This window comes from Belonocnema kinseyi, chromosome 2, assembly GCF_010883055.1.
Source record: "Belonocnema kinseyi isolate 2016_QV_RU_SX_M_011 chromosome 2, B_treatae_v1, whole genome shotgun sequence".
Taxonomy (NCBI): domain Eukaryota; kingdom Metazoa; phylum Arthropoda; class Insecta; order Hymenoptera; family Cynipidae; genus Belonocnema; species Belonocnema kinseyi.
In genome coordinates this window covers 5,573,034-5,594,337 of record NC_046658.1, presented here as the reverse complement: position 1 = coordinate 5,594,337, position 21,304 = coordinate 5,573,034, and the positions used below count along the sequence as shown (strand labels likewise).

At 34.4% G+C, this 21,304-nt stretch overlaps 1 protein-coding gene across 1 annotated transcript in view; it reads left to right on the top strand.

Moving 5' to 3' along the window:
* The window catches only part of LOC117168237 (amyloid-beta-like protein), a 383,494-nt gene that overhangs the window by 234,588 nt on the left and 127,602 nt on the right, over positions 1–21,304 (top strand). Inside the window, exons 8-9 of the mRNA XM_033353726.1 lie at positions 1,270–1,460; positions 17,405–17,565. Of these exons, the coding sequence (XP_033209617.1) occupies positions 1,270–1,460; positions 17,405–17,565 (352 nt within the window). The remainder of the gene's footprint in view (positions 1–1,269; positions 1,461–17,404; positions 17,566–21,304) is intronic.

Genomic DNA, 21,304 nt, shown 5'->3' with positions numbered 1-21,304 from the left:
TAACATTTGCGTTTCGCTCGAAGTAATTCTCTCCCCCGTAACGGTGTTACATATTTTGAAATTCAATCGGAAGAAAATTAGATCAGCGTTAAGTTGCGACTAACTAAGCATCGTACCTCTGCCAGCTCCCATTAGGTAGAGCCACGGTTAATCGCCACGGCGCCGTTGAAGTGCACGTGATTCGTCGGTTCACTGATGGGCAATAGTCTTCAGAAACCTAAAGTTCTGTACATTGACTTCACGAAACACAACCGCGTTTTCAAAAGAAGAACCCGCCCAAATTTCCCGAGTCAAATAATTACTCAAATAATTCAATGATTGCTATACACTTCGAAGACTAGTGACACGTTAAAGAGGTTTGAGCTGAAAAGAATTTTTGGACCAAAAGTAGCAGGTTTGGCAGATCAATAAAATGGTATTACACAAAGTGCAAAAGCGCAAAAACTTTGAGGTATTTTTGTAACTACCTTTTAGCTATATTTCAGAATTGGTCGCTTCTAGCGCGCTTCACATACCTAAAAATCGAACATTGCGTTTATATGTTAAAAAAAAGCTTTTTCGCAATACCAATCTCTCACTTGGCGCATTTTGTGCCTCTGAGTAATGCTTAAAAAGGGATTGGATGCTAATTATTTTCGCTACGTAATCGGGAATGAAAGAACAAATGACTAAACCGGCACGCTTAGGTATTGCAATTTCCAATAAATTTAAATGCAAGCCTTTATACCGGGAGTGTTTCTCTTCCCGATAATTTTGCATAAGTTACTAATAAGTGACCATGAATTACCGTTAAATTACCATAAATTTCAACACTAGTGAAGTTTAACGTAATTGCCATCATCGCATCAGTGAATCGTTTCGGCCTCGCCTCGAACTCGCCTACGACTCCCTTTAAATTTACCTCTGGATCGTATAGAAAACTTTACGCTCATGTGAAACGACCAACATTTTGCACTTACAGCATAATATACTATTCTACTGAAATTGCATGTAAATTAATAATATGGGAATAAGGTGACAGGTGAATACCCCCTTCCCTATCTGTTAAATATATTTTGGAACGGGACTCAATAAAAATATGTTTGTAGTATGAATTTTATTACAAGCTTTTTTCAGTGTAAATTAATTAAGCTTGAATTGCATAATACTATTCTAAAATAAATGTACTTAAAAAAAAATGCCTTCTATTTTGATAATTATTTATGCACGTTTATACAGTATATTAATCTATTAGTTTATCAACTTATCATTCTGTGTTTATTTTAACAGATGCATCGCATTCAAAAGTGTCTTCAAAAATTACTGAGAGCGCTTCACAAGGACAGACACCATACAATTGCTCATTACAAGCACCTGCTAGATAGCAGCCTCGAACAAGCAAATCGAGAGAAACCATCTACTTTGGAGCACTTGGCGGAAATCAATAGGATCGCTAATCAGAGTATCCTCATGTTAGAGCGGTAACACCATTTGAATTTCATGTATTAAAACTATCGATATCAGTAAGACAAATAAATCTGCTTTTATTGGCCCTGGATCCTAACATGTAGAATCGAAACTACCTGCGTTCACGCGGGAAGTCAAGTTTCAGTTTTCTTAGATTGCCAGGGGAGTGGCTTTAAAAGGTAGATCCTATATTTCGTTGCGATCCTGGACCAATAGGACGCAACTACTCAGCTTTGACACAGAATTGTCTAAAAGGATCTGCATCCTTCACATGAGTCAAAGTTTTTGAAAGAGTTCACCCTTTGTCCAGGTTCACAAGTGCCGTATAACTTGTAGTTTGTCCATTCGATTTCTTGGCCAAAAACCTTCGTATGGCTGGATTAGGCTTTTATATTTTCCGTGCCTTGCCTTTGTTGCTGATGGACATCTAATGAAGTTTCAAAACTGTTAGCTGCTTCTCTAGTGACGCAAAACAGCCTAAACTTCCTGTTTAGAAAATTTTTGGGGAATTAGACGGTACCTGAATCGACTGCCATTTCCGCTAATGTAGCGCTGACAAGATAATCTAGTCTGTTCGAGCTAATCTGGCGCTTATCATTTGGACTTATGTCGATATATTTAAAAAAATGTATTAGCCAATATCTTTTTTTCTATTTCATTTCACAAAATCATAAGTAACACTACAATTTAAGTTTTTAAACATCTTATACCATTTATTAGATATTAAAAACGACCCGTCGAGCACCTACCAAAGTTTAACGTAATACGAACTGACCATTTTTATCCAGAAATATTGAAGCAGATGTGCGGGGTTCCTCTAGGATGAATCAGTACCATATCAGATGTTTTAACCTCTGCAGTGGGGATGAACATTCAGATTTCTCGCCCTCTATTTAATTAGATCTACGTGAATGTTAGTTAGAGTAGAGGTGAGCCGAATGTAATCTAGCGATAAGATTTACCAAGTGTCTACGGAGATTGAACCTTTTAAACCAGAGTCTTTCATAATCAGCAACGATCGTTTGGAAGTAGTGCTTGCGCCTGTAGAGGTGTCTGAGCTTTCAGTAGCTCTTATCAGCCATGCCTCGTTAACGTTTTCTTGAAAATCTTTTGTAATATTGCTAAGGGCATCTCCTTATTAGGTTTCAACCCAATCCGTAGCATACTTACTTTCCCCTACATTTGTTAAAAAAATTTGCTCTTGAACTTCCAGATCCCTCTCTTTTAGTTAGTTTTTTCGGAAGATCTTCCTGCCCAGGTCTTAAAGCTATTCATGTTGAAACTTCTGAATCCCCTATAATTTTTCTCCATAAATTCGGAGAATTTGTCAGGACCATTTTGACTAACTTTAATTTCTTCTCCATAAATCATGTCGCAAGAGATTTCCTCCGTGATAACTTTTCATTCATCATCATAATAATATGGTTTATTTAAACTGTGAATTGACAAAATTAGCTCTTTAAGGTTAACAAAGATTTATAACATGCAGACCAATACAGCCTGAGTGCGTCACACTGCACAGTGTTCAGAATTCTCAGACTAGCTCTGCTGCTGAGGCAACAAGGATGCACCGCACTCCAGATAAACCCTAACCAAGTGCCTATGTGTACCTATAAAATGAAAAAGATGTTATTGAATTTTAAATCTTAACACTCGTACCTAAGGCATAGAATTTATTTTTGAAAAATACGAAGTCTACAGTGAAATTTGAACGAATTTAGGAAAATTATGAGAAGTTAAAACAGAAATATCGATTTAAATACAGAAAATGGTCATTGTTTCTGATTATAAAAGCTGTTCTTGATTTCAAAAGCAATTTGGTTAAATCAAACTTCGCATGTGTCCTCAAGAAAAACTGTGACATGTTCATAGAGTGGATTAAGGTTATGATTTTGCTTATCTATACAGGGTGTCTAAAAAGTCCCGGGACGGTTGGATATTTTCTCAGGTAAAATATTTTTACATCTGCAATCAAAAGAGGGGAAAATTCTACATTCAGGTGCGTACTCAAGTCATAGGTCAATTGTAACATTCAAGGTCAGTTAGAGGTTATTTGAAATTAACAAAGTTTTCTAAGAGGTCAGTGTAATTCTTGAAGTAAATTTCAACGAGGTATTTAATTCTGACCTTCGTTTTGACCTTGACGTTGACCTTCATGTCTTTTTGAAGGTCAACTATGTTTTTTTAAATGAAAACCCCCTTTTCCACATCTGCAATCGATAGAGCGAACAATTCTACGTTAAGCTGCGTACGTACGTCATAGGTCAATTGTAACGTTCAAGGTCAGTTAGAGGTTATTTGAAATCAACAAAGTTTTCCAAGAGGTCAGTGTAATTCCTGAAGTACATTTCAACGAGGTATTCATTAGTGACTTTCATTTTGAATTTGAAGTTGACCTTCATGGGTTTTTGAAGGTCAACTTTATTTTTTCAAATGAAAACCTCCTTTTTACATCTGCAATCGATAGAGCGGAAAAATTTACGTTCAGGGACGTACCCAAGTCATAGGTTAATTGTAACGTGTAAGGTTAGTTAGAGGTTATTTGAAATTAACAAAGTTTTCCAAGAGGTCAGTGTAATTCCTGAAGTGAATTTAAACGATAAATTCATTGGTGAGCTCTGTATTGATCTTGGCGATGATCTTCAAGATTTTTTCAAGGTTTTTTCCAAACAGTTTACGTTTACGTTTAGCATTGCCTAGGAACAACGACATGGACGTAGTAAAATTCTGTTCCCTTTGAGGTGCTTGATTAGTTTGAGTCCCGTTGCCTCTCACGCTTCAGTGAAGATGTTTGAACTAAAGACCTTGAGCTTCTTGGCAAAAAGCTATGCGATTGTATAAATGAGTTACAGTACTACGAATCATCTCCCTGTCAATCAAAGTAGCCTGTTGCAGAATCTGATTCTGCAATTCGTCTAAGCTCTGCGGTTGAGTTAAGCATAGTTCGCTCTTTAAATATTCCCAAAGAAAATAGTCGAAAGGCGTCAGATCAGGAGATTTAGTAGGCCACTCGATTTCACCCCTTCTTCCAATCCACCTTTGAGGGAACTGAGTATCCAAATATGCTCGAACCTCCCTACCGTAATGAGCCGCTGCTCCGTCCTGCTGAAACCAAATATTTTGAAAATTATCGCCTGCATTCTCCCTTATTCTCGGTACAATTTGGTTTCTCAGAAGCTCTTCATATTCACGGGCATTAAGATTACCATTGTTGAAGAAAGGGCCTATCAATGTATCATTCAAGATACCGGCCCAAACATTAATATTTTGTGGATATTGTGTGTGACTCTTCAACATCCAATCGGGATTTGTGTCGGACCAATCTCTACAATTTTGCCTGTTAACTTCACGTTTTAAAGTGAAAGTAGATTCATCTAAAAATACTGCATTGTACAAGAAAAGAGGATCTCTATCAATTCTGTCCATCATAATTTCACAAAATTCAACCAGATGATCAGGATCGTCTTTATTGAGCTCTTGTACCAGATGAACTTTGTAAGGATAGAAATTAATGCTTTTTAAAATGTTTCGCACTGTCTCAGGAGCAACGTCACGCTCATCACTAGCTCGACGTAAACTACGGTGTGGGTTTTCAACAAATTCTTGGGCTAAGTCCATCTGCATCTCCTCAGATCCTGCAGATTTTGGCCGACCAGTTCTCTGAAGGTCCTTGATAGTTCGCCTCTTCTTCTCCTCATTCTTTTGATCACACGACTCAGTATACTGATTCTTTTTACATTCTCATCATTCATGATTGAGAAAGTATTAGAATTGTGCGAAATTTGACACCACTGTTTTTCAACGAATCTCCACATTTCGAGACCCCCTAAATCCGAAAATCAGGTTTTTATGATGGCGTCTCTCTGTCTGCCTGTTCGTCTGGCCGTCTGTCCGTAAACACGATAACTCATTTATAGAATTTTCAAAAATTTTGTAATCAACCAAGAATCAACATTTTAAGCCAAAAAACGCGCGATATGGAAATAAGTCAAGAGAAGAAAAGCATTGCTTTTTGAAAGCCCTACAAGGTTATCATAAGAAATTTTTGGATTTTCATGGAAAATCGAAAATTCAAAATTTGATTGCACAAAAAATAATGAAAAATAAAAAATTCCATTTTGTGAACAAACTAGGTAGCATGCGAAAAAAGATGAATTCACTCAAATTGTTATCCCAAAAAAGATCTGCAATTTCGTTAAGAATCCCGTCTTGATAGGACGTGTACTATTTGTTTTATTTGTGAAAAATATCATTGGAAATGAAATAATAAAATAAAAATGTGTGGAAAAATGACGAAAGTTACGAGAAAAAAAAAGATTCAACAAAACCTGTTTACAAATGTCTGTAAAAAATCAAGCGCGCAGTGCGAGTGTCACGATGAGAATGTGTACCTCAAAGCCTATAGAGCTTTGAGAAACTTAATCGTTGACTATACTAAATTAAGTTAAGAATTCAGAATATGTAGACGCATAAAAATGCTGCCATCTAAAAGAGACCTTTTTGATCAAGTTTTATTCAAGGATTACAAATGCAAAGAATAAATAACCGAGCGCGAAGCGCGAGGTAACTCATTATCGAGCGCGAAGCGCGATATTTAACTTTCGCGTATTCAATGCGCGAAACTTTCCTAATTTCTTCTCAACTCTTTTCTCAATTCCATCTTGAACTACTTCCTTTTCTAATTACAATCCTCATCCCATCCACTGCTATTCCCCCCTTTACTAACTTCTTTTTTGCTTGTGCACTCTAATCCTCTTTTTAGTTCTGGTGTAATTTCTTCCTTCTTCTTGTCCACATTTCCCTCTTTCATATACTGTTATTACCTTTTTCTTCTTGTAATGTAACTATTAGAAAAAAGTGGCCTGAATCAATATAATCTCTTACATCTAGTTTCTTGACCTTCTCTCTTACTTCATCATTCACTATCACATAATCAATTACACCATAAGAAATCTGAAAAACAGAAAAAACTTCTTTCACCAAAACAAGGAAAAATTTCCCCTCCTTCTGACCAGAAAGAAAAAAGGGAAAAGAAAAATGAGAAGGCAACCAACCATTCAAGACCTTATTTTTTTATTTTCTTCCTATCTCTTCTCCTCATTCCCTTCCTCTTCTATCTTCTGTTCTTGCATTAAAATCACCATCTATTATAAGCTTATCTCTCTTTTATTTTCATTTATGATTTCTTTTATCTCCTCTGCGTTCTCCTGTATATCACCGTTAACATAAACACACTATATTTCACTTCTCTCCTTCCATCTTTACCTAGTACACTATTAATCCTTCATTTTGTTCTTTCCTCTTTTTTTTATATTTCCCTGTCATACATTCTTCTCTTACTCATATCGTCATCACTCCCTGTACTCTGCCCTGTACATTCTTCCTCGATGCATTTTGAACTTGGCATTTGTAACCCACTGTGTGAAGTTTCTCATAAACTCCTTATCAGTTCCCTCCAATCCTGATATATTCTAGTAAAATATTCTCCATTCTGCCCTACATTCTTTTCTCAACTCTTTTTGCTTCTTACTATTTCTTATCTTATTATTTCCTGTTACTTTCTCTCCTAGTTTTCCGGTACCTTATTTCTTATTATCTCTTCCCTTCCTTCATCTCAATCCCACAGTAATTCGTCTATCTGTATTCTTCTATACTTAACCTATGTTCTTCTTCCCTTTCTTCTATCCTCTTCATACAGTTCGCACCTACTCTATCTCTACTTTAGCAACAATCTTTTTTAGTACTTCCTTCACTTCTTATTTTAATTCCCTCACCTCTAATCTTAGACACTTTATCACTATGTTTCTTTTTCTTTCTTCCCGCTCTATCTTTTCTATTCTTGGTTCTATTTTTCTTAGCCTTTCTTTCTCTGTATTCCCACTCTCCTTCCTTTAAAGACACCTTTCGAGCTTTCTATTTTCTTTATCTCACCTTGCATCTCTTTTACCTTTTGATTAGTATATCCTGCTTTTCTTTATAAGTCATTGTTAAGGACTTATATTTTGACATATTCGACTATCGAAACGTCGAAAAGAAAATTGAATAAAGGGTCTGTTTAACATCATTGCGGTATTTTATCCGGCCTGAAGAATGTCACATTCTACATCTAACTCTGCTGCTTGAGACTATTTTAAGGTACCGCGGCCTATTTGCCCTCTCGGCAACATTTTTCTATTGTTCAGGGCTGGGTTGGATCTCGACGCGATGTGGGTCTCAACCGGTGAATTTTTTATTATGTTACAGAATTACATTTAAATGGAATAGTTTATGAACGTTGTTGCGCCGTACCATGAAGGTCAAGTCGAAGGCTCGTTGCCGTGTTAAAATGTTTGGGCAACTGCAATGCACAGTATCGTACTTTACATAAAGAAAAAAATAACGTATGTCACTTAACAATTTTTTATGCTATTTATATTGATATATTTATACTAAATGAAATATGTGTGGTGTCTAATTGTAAGCGAAACGTGCGGGTTCCTTTTTGTATGATTTACAGAAATTTTTAACCATTTCCATACTTCTTTTTATATGCACTTAATCTTTTTGGTAGAAAATTCATTTGTGTTGTTAAAAATTTAACTATTTCCTTAAAAATTTATTTGATTTCCTTAGAGACTGATTTATTTTGTTATCAAGGGCCTAAAAAAAGTATGTAAATGGTTTAAAATGTCTGTAAATCATAAAAAAAGAAATCCGCACGTTTTGTTGACAATGATACTCCATACATATAATTTAGTATAAATATATTTAGAATAAATAGTATAAAAATTTCTTTAATTAAGGTACGTTACTTTCTTCTTTGAGTAACGTACGTTTCTGTGCAATGTTTAGGCACTCATAGAATACAAATAATTTGTTCATCGTTTCATTTATTTGTTATAAACAAATTTTATGAACAAATTGACAAATATTCTTATTATTATATGTTTTTATTAAACTTTTACTCGGGTAAAGCCGGTGATACACCATAGCTACGGACTAAGTCAAGTGACTGATGAGATTAGAATGTTATAACTTAATTGAAACAATTTAATACGATGGTTGAAACCTCCTGCGATGATGTTGTAGGTATACAATTACGAGCGGCCACGAGCTTTGGAGGTGACAACAGTCACCTCTGGATGCTTTCTTAGAGCTATCATCTGCCACTCCATGGGGTTTTTAGTCGCTCGGTTCCTGATGATCAAGAAAGTTTCTTACAATGCGACAGGTGTTTAATAAAACCGCCTTCTGAGCTGCTGCCAATACCCTACTGACTCCTAAATGTTCAAGATGTTCAGTGCATCTTGCGTGCATATTGCCTGCAAAATTCGGTTAAGCGGGCAAGCAATGTCGATGTTATAAACTCTTCCACCTTTTTTTCCCCGCATCAAGATGTCAGGTCGATTGGCCCGGATGTAATGATCCGTTTGGATAGTAACATCCCAATATAAGATGTAATCTTCGCTTTCTAAAACGGGCATTGGAATGTATCTATACAAGGGCACCCATTCTTTTAAGAGTCCTAGGTTTGGGGCAAGTTGTTAATGTATAATGCCCGCTACATCATTATGTCTGTGCGTATATTCTCTCTGAGCCATTACGCGACAGCCATCAATAATGTGCTCGATGGATTCGTTGGTATCTCCACATAATCGGCACCGGTCAACCACGTCTTGATGTAACACGTGTTTGCGATAATTCCTGGTGCTCACAACCTTGTACTGTATTGCAATGACAAATACTTCCGTCTCTGGATACAGAACACCCTTTCTTAGCCAAATATTAGATGCCTCACTATCCACTTTACTGTGATCTATCGTGTTGGGGTGCTCGCCATGGATGGCTTTCTGCCTCTATTGTATTTCTAATTCCTTTATGGTTTCTGCCCTGGTATTTAAGGGCCCATCTGAGGACAAATTTAAGGGCGTGTATTTAATAATTTTATAAAGAATTCATACGGTACTTTTGTATGGTATTTGATCAAGTGTAATCCGTTCTTGACCGCATCAAGAACGAGATCATGGGGAATGTTAGTGAACAGTGATTCAAAAGAAGTGATCCAGAAAGATCCATTTCCAAAATGTGAAATTACTAACGTAGTCTATAAGTTAACATCCAAGGATTGTGAAAAATATTATATCCGAGAAACTAAACGGTATATTGATGTGAGATTGAAGGAACACAAAAGAGATTGTAATAACAGCAGACTCAATACTGATCTTTCAAAACATGCAACTTTAAACAAAAATTCCTTTGATATTGAAAATGTTATTTTAGCTACATAAGCATACTTATTTAAACGTATGTTTATCGAAATGTTTTACATTGTTAAGCATGATAATAATGTTAATTTTAGAACAGGCATTGATGATATGAGCATAGCATAAAAAAAAACAGAATTAATATCCGAAAATATTTATTCTTTTATCTTACTTTTCTCACTCCTTTCCTTCTCTTCTACAGCAATGTACCGTTCATACTTACATGGAGAATAGACATGAGGAGACAAAACTAGTGGAACTGAAAATGAACACTTTTCTGTTGCTAGAAGTACGCACACACATGTACAAAATCACACCTACGGATAGTTCAAAACTTCCCGAGCGTGGCGTACCAACCGCACTTTAAAAAAATATGGCCGCCGATGTGAACGCGAGTCAAATGTAAATAAATAATTATTGAACAATTGATAGTTTGTGAATAAAGGCAAGTATGTTATAATTAAAAATCGCTGTGTAAAAGCGAAAGTTTCCAATAAGTGTGGTTTCAAGTGTATAGTGTACAAGACTTTGAGAGTGTTGAAAAGTTGTATGTTTATTGTTTTTGTTACAAACGCGTCGAATACCTGTCGCACCCATAGTTTTGGTAAAGCAATTTGATATTTTCATAAACATACTGCCTACCTCTTCCATGGCGAATAATTTTTTATTTCACAAACATTTTACAAAACCTTGTCTGATTATTAATTCTTTATTTGTTCGAGCGACCTGTCAAAACAAAACAATGGAGGCGGCCATATTTTTTTAAGTGCGGTTGGCACGCCACGCTCGGAAAGTTCTGAACTATACGTCAGTGTGAATTTACACATATGGGTGTACGTACTTCTGGCAGCAGAAAAGTGACCGTTTTTGGTGATGTCCATGCATTACAGATTGGTCTCCTTATATCTATTCTCCATGCATACTTCATAAGAACTAAGTCATGCGCGGTAGATGTACTCGATATACTACCAAGTCAATGTGAATCAACACACCTATCATCACCTGTGCTCCTTGCCGTATTCATTCTGTCTGCTGGGCGGCATGAAGGCAAATGTGTTGTTATATGTCAACTACTAATTGAAACTTACAATTAAGTCCGTCCAGCAGACGGAGTCAATGAATGATTTTTTATAACTTTCAACATTTTTACATTTCAATTGACTACCATCGATAATTTGTAGACTTTTTATTTTAATTTTATTTTCTCACGACTCTTCAGTTGCATCTTCTTTCGCTACAATTTTTTAACATCTCATTAATCTTTGTCCTTACGTAAAATTTTTATTTTGAGAACCTTTTATAATTTTTTTCCTTTTTAAGGCTTTGTGTTTACAACAAAATTTTCATCTTTATCACACAGGTATACTTACTTCCATGACAAGTGGTTGTTCTGATGAAGACTGTCGATTACAGTTGAAACGTTAAAACATCCTATGTACTGAGAGTTTCTTAGGCATAATTTTAAATAAAATTTGACCAGTAATCAAAAAGAATTATTTTAATTATCATCTTTAAATATATATTACACCCTGGTCAACACCATAACATCTTATATATTTTTTGCACAAATTTGAACAAAATTAAGACGAAAATAATGGGTCCCTACAAAGTTGATTTTGTATCATGTCGGGGCAGATTTTGTATCATGCCGCATAGGGGGCAGGCCCCCCAAGCTGGTGTGTATTTCACCACGACAAAATTTTGTGTAAATAGTTCAAAGCCCTGTCGCAGATGCATTACATTCACCATACACACAAAATTGTCACATAGGTTTCATCCCTCGCATACATTTAAAAAAAGGGCTGTCGATTTCTTCTGTATTAATTTTAATTTCATCACGATTATGAATAAAGGAGTTAATAAAAACATATTCAATTAATATATTTGTCGGCGGTGTGGACATAACAAGTATGGATGTACATTTGATAAAATTCGAAATGTCAGTTCTCTAAGAATTAAATACTATATTTTAAGAAAATTTTATGGATATTAAAAAAGTTGTGAAATAATTTTTTTTTTTGATTCTTTACAAGTAGCATTAATGAATTTAGTGGAAAAATCATCAGCCTTTTTGTAAAACGTATATGAGAGATATATAGGGTTACGATAACGCCGATCATATTTTTGATATTTCTTTTTTAATTTGGTCACAAGCTTTTCAAAAATTAAATTATATATCCAACAGATTTAATAATTTAAATTTTTTAAAATGTACGTTCTGCTCTCCATAACATGAAAAAACATATTTATTAATTATTTTTATTGTTTTATCACATTTGTGACAGTCTAAAAAGAAATAAAGAGGTTATGCGCGCCCTAATAGGAGGGATCAATGACACAAGATTTGTTTTTATGTATGGCGAATATAGCGCCTCAGCGACAGGGCTTTGAACTATCTACCTAAAACGGTGTCACGGAGAAATACACGCCAGCTTGGGGCTCCTGATAGGGGGTAGCTTTAAGGGGTTGGAGTTGTTTGCAAAAATTTGAACAAATTAGGACGAAAATAATGCGCCCATATAAAGATTATTTTGAATAATGTCGGCACCAGTAAAAGATTTTGCTGTTCCCACCATAGCGTTTGGCACAGAGGGGATAAATTTTAGGGATTGAAGTTGTTTGCAAAAATTTGAACAAATTAACACAAAAATAATCCGCCCATATAACTTTGATTTTGTATAATTTCGGTGCCAGCGAAACGTTTCGCTGGTCCCGCTATGTTGTTTTTTATACACGGGGTAGTTCTTAGGGGTTGAAGTTGGTTATAAAAATTATCGTCTATTGAATTTTCTTGCAGGAGAAACATTGATTCTCTTCGAGTGCACTATCTCTATATCTAAGAATAATGAATCTTTGCAAATAACGACGTGGAAAATAGTTTAAAAAATTTTCCAGTCAATTAATTAAATAATTATACACTGCAATCGCGCATAAAAAGTTCCCGTCATAGAGGACAAGGTGGTCCAAAGGGGCGAGAGAGTGACGCTGCTAGGTCAGCGGAGCAACTCCAAAATAACGTAGGAGTGTATAAGAAAGCTGGCAGTATCCTTGGCTGTTAATCGTGTCGTTTACTTCAGTCATTTGCAGTCAGAGGAAAAAATGTCGCTGGACATTTGCTTCAGTTCGCTTTCAGTCACTCATACTTTAAGTTGTGCTTTGCGTAACCTGGTGTAAACAGGCATTATGAAAATGTTTATAATGCGTTATTTCAAAAATGTTTTAATTACAAATTATCCATTTTAGATTTTTATTTTTAGGCTGACATTTTTAATTTAAAGAATTTCAAAATGCAGCCTTAGAGACTTTAACAATTAAGAATTAAAAGCGTTTGAAGTGGAAAATTTTGGACAAAAAAATTTTATCTTTGACCATTAAGTACCTATCAAAATATTTAGATGTTCTGAAAAAACTTCAAAAATAACTTCAAATTGGAAAAAAATTGAAACAATTTCTAGATTTCTCAAGATTTTTAAATAAAATTTTGAAGCTTTTTAAGGATATTTTAACTATTTAAAATCAAAATAATTTAACTTATAATTTAATCCTCTTAGTACCAGATGGTGTCAAATCCGACCCCATGTTTCATTGGTTGTAGGGTAGTGATTGCGTGGAAAAAAGGAACGTCTCTTCCGCTTGGGTATCATTTCCTTCAGTCTCGCTTTATCAAATTACTCAAATTTTCTTTCTTTGTTAGTCTTTTGGATATTATTCCAAGTAAAAATCCTAAGATTTCATTTTATGTGATATTTACTCTGGTAAAGTGATTTTTGTTATCTTCACGACGTAATTTGTAATGGGAAGCTTCATCAGGGGAAAACTGTTAATTCCGCCTGAATAGAACTGTTAATTTGGCCTGGAAATCTATTAATATGGTCTAAAAAAGGCTATATATGTTACTATGATCGTGAGTGGTTAAAAATTGTAAGTAGAACACCTCCAAGAATACAGGAATCGGATTTGATAAATAGCAGTTTTTAGGTGACATGGAAAAAGTCTGAATTATAAGTATTAAGGGAAAAATTAATGAAAATAGTTTTATTTTGCCGTATTTTGATAATAAATGATGTTTTGATATTAATAAAAGAGTTTTTATGCATTAAAAAAAGGTGGGGTAGGATACGAGCCCACCTGGTCTTCTGGATCTCTGATTCCTATCTGGTACTACGAAGGTTAAGAAATGCTCAGTTACAAAAAATGTAGAATTTTCCAATTTTCAATGTTCTTAGCTTAAATTTGCTGAAAATTATTAAATTTTAAAGTTAATTTATTGATTCTTTAATTAAGAGCATTGAAAATGATACCTTGGATTTAAATTTTCTGAATTGAATTTGAATCTTTGAACTGTATGATTTATAAAATGAAAACATTCTAAATTTGCAGATTATCGTGATTTCATTTAAAGTTATTTAAATGAAATGTGCTAATTATTTCCATTTTATATGCGTAAATTAATGAGCATTCGATTACAAAGTTTTGCAATTAAAAAAGGTTAGAACGCCAATTTAAAAAGTTGAATATTCAGGTGAAAAATGTTCGTCAACCGAAAAAGACACAGGAGATAACAGGTTTTTTTTCTTCGATTAAAATAGCCACGCCGTTATATGTACGTATTTACTTTAAAATCACTACTTTTATAATGTTTCATCTAGATATCAAAAAAAAGTCTTTGCGAATAAGGGCGTAGACAATAGTTTGTAGAAGTAAGCACCGGAAATATATTTATTTGCTTATTTGTCGAAAATTATTGCTGAAAAAATTGGTTACTTAATTCGAAGTCTGCGATGAAGAATAATTTCTATTCTATATCACGGTATTTAAAGGACGATAATTTGGAAACGTGTGAAAAAATCTGCAGACATTATTATTTTCAATAAGAAATTTATGCGATTAATATTAGTTTTCTATAAAGCCAGAATAGGTTGTACAATACTTACCTTATTTAAACGATTCTATGTAATGCGCCATTCTCATATTTGTTTTGCACGTTAAAGCATAACAACATATGTAAATATTTCAATAAATCACTTTTTTTTTAATTGAAAAATTATTATCAATTACACAGGGCCACAAGGTGAAATTGAGATGGAGCATCTTTCAGCCTAGTTGACCTTTATATTTTTGAGGTCGCTGATCACGATCTCAGTGTCCATATGGCCCCATCACGTCTAGATCAAGGTCAAATGAAGGTCAAACTCCTTAATTCGATTGATTAAATTTTTTGACCCCGGATTCTGAAAGAGCGGAAAATTTTACGTCCGAATACGTCTTAACCTGTCTGTCGAACCGACCTCTGAAGGTCGTTCGGAGGTCATCTAGAGGTCAAATCCTTCTTTTAATCTCTCGGCTGATGTCTTAGCTAGGAACAGATCTCCAACCACTCGAACTTTACGTTTTTGGGAACGCTGATCATGATTCCGGTGTCCATATGACTCCATCACGTATAGATCAAGGTCAAATGAAGGTCAAACTCCGTTATTCGGACGAGATAATTTTTATGATACCCCTGATTCTGTTTGTGTGTGTCTATTCGTGTATGTGTGTACTGTGTGTAGACTCGTGTGTTTCTAGGCGTTTATGTAGGTGCTGTGTGTGAATGTATGTGCTACCTATGCCTATGTGTATAAGAATGTGCTGTATGTGTCTGCAAGTGGATCTGTGTTAACTTACGTGGGTATATCTATGCGTGCCTGTTTGTGTGTGCATTTGTGCTGATTCCGCACATCTTTCAGATGTTTGGCGCTATGGATGAATGACATTCTTCAATCTGTATCATTGCTTTCTCTTTCAAAAGTAACTTCGTCAGTAAATATCTGATGTTCACTTTCAACCTGTTCAATGCTGATTAAAACAGCATGAGCGCAGATTGAACAGATGCATATAATATTGTAGAATTATTCTTTCCATTGTACCCAGATGTATTGGTCAAGCAGAAATAGCAATCAGTGTCATGATATTTTGGCTCTCGCCATATCGTAGTAGAAACAAATATTTGTTTTATCTTTCCCATGATTCGCAGGGAGCAAGTGAGGCATAATATTTTTAGAGTCCAAAAATTGTCCATTTCACTGGTATCCATATTGAAACATTTTTTGTAATGTGCTTTCAATGTGTCTGTAAATTGCCTCGCCTGATTCGTGATGACATATTTCCCACAAATAACAAAAAGGTGTTTAATCGATGATAACACGGGGTTGTTGATGAACTTTTAGCATTAGACTCTAAAAGGGCCAAGTTTTCCACCAAATTATATCTGCGGTCGCATGATGGCGACGATTGGGGGCCCGCTTGCTGACCCTGACCAATCGCCGATACTGGGTTTCCGAGCCCCTGTATCGTACGGCTACTTTTTCTTGTGCCTCCCATGACGGTTTGAATGCCTTCACCCAAGGACTTCGCCGGTGACCCGTTGCCTACCGTTACCTCGTGGAGGTGCCCTGGGAGCAGGCACAACAAACTTCGATTTACAATGTCCCTTCTTATCGCATATTATGTAAGTAATAAATCTTGGCCTCTGTTTGACATGGAGAATGACCCTGTTGGTCAACTCTACGGTCATCCCTTACGGTGAAAATACTCAACAGTTAAATGTGATTTTCTAAAATGATACTCCCATGATCTGAAATTCAAAGTCGGTTGAATGTAAACACTCAAGCTTGAAATTAAACATTAACTCATTCAATTTCGGTTTGACCAACACGTCAAGACGTATTCGGACGTAAAATTTCCTGCTTTTTCAGAATCCGGGTTCAAAAAAATTGCATCAATTGATTTAAGATGTTTGACCTTCATTTGACCTTGACCTAGGTGTGATGGGGTCACATCGACACCGGGATCGTGATCAGCGACCCCAAAAACGTAAAGGTCCACTGGTTCGAGACTTGTTCCTAGCTGATAAATCAGCCGAGAGATTAAAAGAAGGATTTGACCTCTAGATGACCTCCAAACGACCTTCAGATGTAGGTTCGACAAACAGGTCAAGACCTTGATCTAGACGTGATGGTGTCATGGACACCAGAGTCGTGATCAGCGACCCCAAAAACATAAAGTTCAATTTGGCTGAAAGAATCTCCACATCAATTTCATCTTGTGGCCCTGTGTTATTATTATCGAGTTCACGGTGACATCCTTTTATCACTTTTCACAGTTTTCCTATTACGTGACCAAGTAAGACATGACAGTATTTAATTACTAAAATAAAGAACAGAAGTCGCACTTTTTTTCTAATTTAAAATTCCTCAATGGCGCGAGATACAAAATTAGGCACTTTTTAATTGCCGGAGACGGTACATGAGTTTGGGCATAAAGGATATCTAAGTTTACCTTTAGTCAGTTTCTGTAAAGATTTTCCCTTTGTTTGGTATATCTAAATACGCAGTTTGACTTTCTATTCATTTTTGCTGATATACCATTTTATTTTTAAAAACCCTTATTATCAGTGGCACCAACGGGTTTTGACGCAGTTACCTTCACTCTACGAGTACGTGGTTTATCACAAATAACAAATAAATAGAAAAAGCGGCCTCTTCTGCACTTTTCATAAAAATTTCTTTAGAAACTTGAGATAAAACACCATTTGTTTAACCTTGAACTTCCTTCTGCAATTCGAATTTTCGATTAGAACGCTGACCAGTTTCCAAGCATTAGAATCGTACGAAACGATCGCACCAATCTTACCAAGTTTTTTATAAACGTTTTAAACTAATTTTTTTAAACAGATACCCCGAATTAAGTGCCAAGATCGGCCAGCTGATGGACAATTATGTGCTGGCACTTAGAAGCAAGGACGAAACGCCAGGTGTGCTGTTGGCCATGCCTATGGAAGCAGAAACAGCCATTTTGGACAAGTATCAAGAAGATGTGGCCAGTAAGCAACAAGGTAATGGTAGTCTGCGATATATTTAAATGATGACGAACTTTTGACAAATTATATTGAATAAGCTTTATCCGTCCATTTAACAGACAACAGTATAATATGGGTAAAATTTAAATGTAGTGTATTACAAGAAATAAGTCTTCTCGGGACAATTCTTGTGAAGACACTTTTCCCAAGGAATCTGTCTTATTCGGAAATTACTACTTTAAGACAATGTCTATCTAGGAAATCTGTTCCTACAAACGATTGTTAAAATCTATTGTTTTAAAGCGAATTGGTACTTTTCTTCCAAAACAATCTTTCCTGCACAAATCTCTTCGAAGAACAATCCTTCCATGAAAATCCCTAAATTGAAGAAGTATACTAGGAAAATTACTTAATGCCATTTCTCTCGCAAAATTTTTCCTTGGCATTTTATTTCCTCTTTAAAAGGTAATATCTGGCGCGTCAAAGCACAATTAGACATCCGCTGAGGACAAGTATTCATAAAATACAAGTTTCCACCATATATAATATATGAAATTAAAATCAGTAACATCGTAAACATGTTTTTTTTTAAACCACTGATTATAATAGTATCATCTTTAGAATATATATGTGTGTGTGTGTGTATGCGCAAAATACACGTATAACCAAATTCTGAAAAAAGGTTATGTTCCCCAAGATTCACCCCGCATTTCAAATGAATAATTAGTTACGAATTAAAAACAATGTAATACAATATTAGAATGTGTTCACAAAAATTATCGGGATGTGGTTTCTTTGGGAAAATTTTCTTAAATCTTTGTTTGCGAAATCTTGTTTAATCGTTGAAATCATTGAATTACTTGAAATCTATAATTAGTAAAAAAATGTTCTAAAATGTTTTGAAAGCTTTTCAAATCTTTAAATGTTTTAAAATCTTTGAAATCTGGTGAACTGTAATCTTTTCAAAATCTTTGAGACTCTTTACATCTTTTAAAAGTTCAAAAATCGTTGTGAAATTGTTATGAAATATTTAAAAACTGATAAGCACACCTTTATAAAATGTTCAAAATCCTTTTAAATATTTTTAAATGTTTGAAACATTTGGAAATCTTTATTTATGTTTTGTAATATGGTGTATACTCAAAAACCAAGTGGTGAAACTCTTAAAAATTCCGTTATATGGCCATGGCTCATTCTAATAGACCTTTTTATTCTATACGTCGGCAGCGCGCACGCGCTGAAATCTTACGTGATTTCCGTATTTTTCGAACAGTTTTGTGTCGAAATGTATGGAAAACATTGTTAATAAAAACAACAAAAAAAATTAATTTGTAAATAACAGAGATTTTTAAGGTAGAACATTTTTAAGTTTATTTAAAAAAAACAGTGAAAAAAGTGCAAAGAGTGTAGGAAACCACCATTAAAAGGAAAAAAAACATGATTTAGTGGAAAGGATAGTTGAGGTTTTGTATGGCAGGTATAAATATTTTCTTTTATGCAAGATTTGCAGTTCAGAACTTTGTTTAAGTAATTATATAATATCCATACAATTATAAAATAACACAATATTATATTTTCTACTTCTCTTTTTCAAGTTTAGACAATAAAAAGCCATTTGTTAGCGATTTCCTGTTATAAGGAATATACTAAAATATTTTCCTTCTTTCATATAAACTGGTTATAAATACATAAATATAATAGTTTTGCGTTCTCAAGTGAAAGTATTAAATAGATTTTATTTTTATCAAAAAATTTATGAGGTTCGAAGCCCCGATAACAATGCTTCATTTAATATGTAAGCAAATGTTAACTAAGAAAGAAAATATTAATGCCTGCCAAACAAATTTTGTTTTTACCAAAAATCTTTATAAAAAATCATTAAATAGTGCAAAATTAACGAAAACACCAGTAAATGAACACTGTGAGCCAATGAATGAACAGTAGAGCACCAGTCAATGAACACTATAATCACTACAAATTAGAATTAGGACTTAGGTAAAAAATTACATAGGCACGTTACAAAATCAGCAATCAAATAATGTAAAATATTAGAAAGCGTTGCGAAATTCATTAAATGTATTATTTTAATACAAACCACAAGACATTTACATATAAAGGAAGGAAAGAATATAAAAGTTGAACACAGAACTAGGTTGTAAAAATGGAAATTCTTTATACATTTATAAATATGTATTGAATAGTACGCAGTAGTACCTAGCACGAATTAATGTTTTTTATAGATAAACAGCGTTTTATAAATGCAAAAAAGCATTAAATTCCTAACCTGAAAGATGCCTTACCTTTAATTTAGTTCGTGCGTACTTTTTTGATGTTCTAACCTCAAAAATATATATTTAAACCATAACTTATTATAGTTTATATTTACATTTATAGCTTCGATATTTATAGTCGTATTAATTGAAACAAACTTATTTATATGTAACGAAACAACAGCCTAGTTTCCGTCACCTGCTGCTCATTCACCGGACATGCGGGGTGACAATTTTGCTCCAATAAATCAACACATTGTTGGTTCACTGGAACACCGGCAATTTAAAGGTCCAGTACGTGAACACTCGTTTATTAATGAAAAAACGTACTTTCGTGAAAAACCTTGTGGGCAATTCAAAAATAATATCTTACAACTATAACAGCATAAATTTGGAGCAGAAAAGGTTAAGAATGTTTTTGTAAAAGCGGTGTAAACAAGGAGTTGCTTAGGCACGTACCTTATAGTGGTCGACGACTTTCTCACCATTACTCACCATAATCGATGATGCTTCACATTCAAGAAATTTTTAAAATTATTTACAAGGATTTACCGCAATGAATTGTATATTATACTCTTTAAAATTGCTTCAAGGTTTCAAATATATAGAAATTCATAAAGACTTTAACTTTGAAAGGTTATATTTATATATTTTCCGCATTAGTGTTTATTCACTTAAAAATTTGTGTTCTTTAAACTTTGACTTATTTACACATTTATTTTCCGTTGTTATTTTTATTTACAATATTTTTCATATATTTCGACACAAAACTGTTCGAAAAAAAGGGAAGTCATGTAAGATCCTCGCATGTGCGCACTGTCGACGTCTAGAATAAAAAGGGCTATTCTGAAGCTGAGTTAATATTGAAGATTTCAGCTAATAATTTTTATAATTTATAAGTCAAATATGACAAAAACTGTATACTTCAACATTCTATAGTGGAGTAGACGAAATTTTTAAGGTCACTGAACACCCAGCTTATAAGAATAATTCGCCGCTTCTTACCTCTCATAATTTGAATCTCAGATTTATTGTTGCAATTTTTATAGTCATACGGATTACAATTTTCGTTACAGTTAGTCAAAAGCGTTTGATTCCCATATTTTATTCAATATGCAAAACAACAGATTTACCGTTACATGAGTGAAAACCAATTCCAACTTTTAAGAAAGTACTTAATGCACGTCCCAAATGTATTCATGAACAATTTTAATGTTGTGTTACATTGTTTTTAATTCGTTACTAATTATTTATTTGAAATGCGCGGTGAATCCTGGGTAACATAACCTTTTTTCAGAATTTGGTTATACGTATATTTTGTGCACGTCTTCTGAGTCTCGAAGCCTTTGACCAATCGGCGCAAGATCTCTAGCGCGGGAGATTTGGAAACCGAATTAAAATCGCCTATAATGTACTTTTTTGAATTTCACAAATGCAAAACGGGTTGCATTGTATGCTAGAGTTTATATAATTATATTCCCTATGACTACATAGTAAACTTTCTG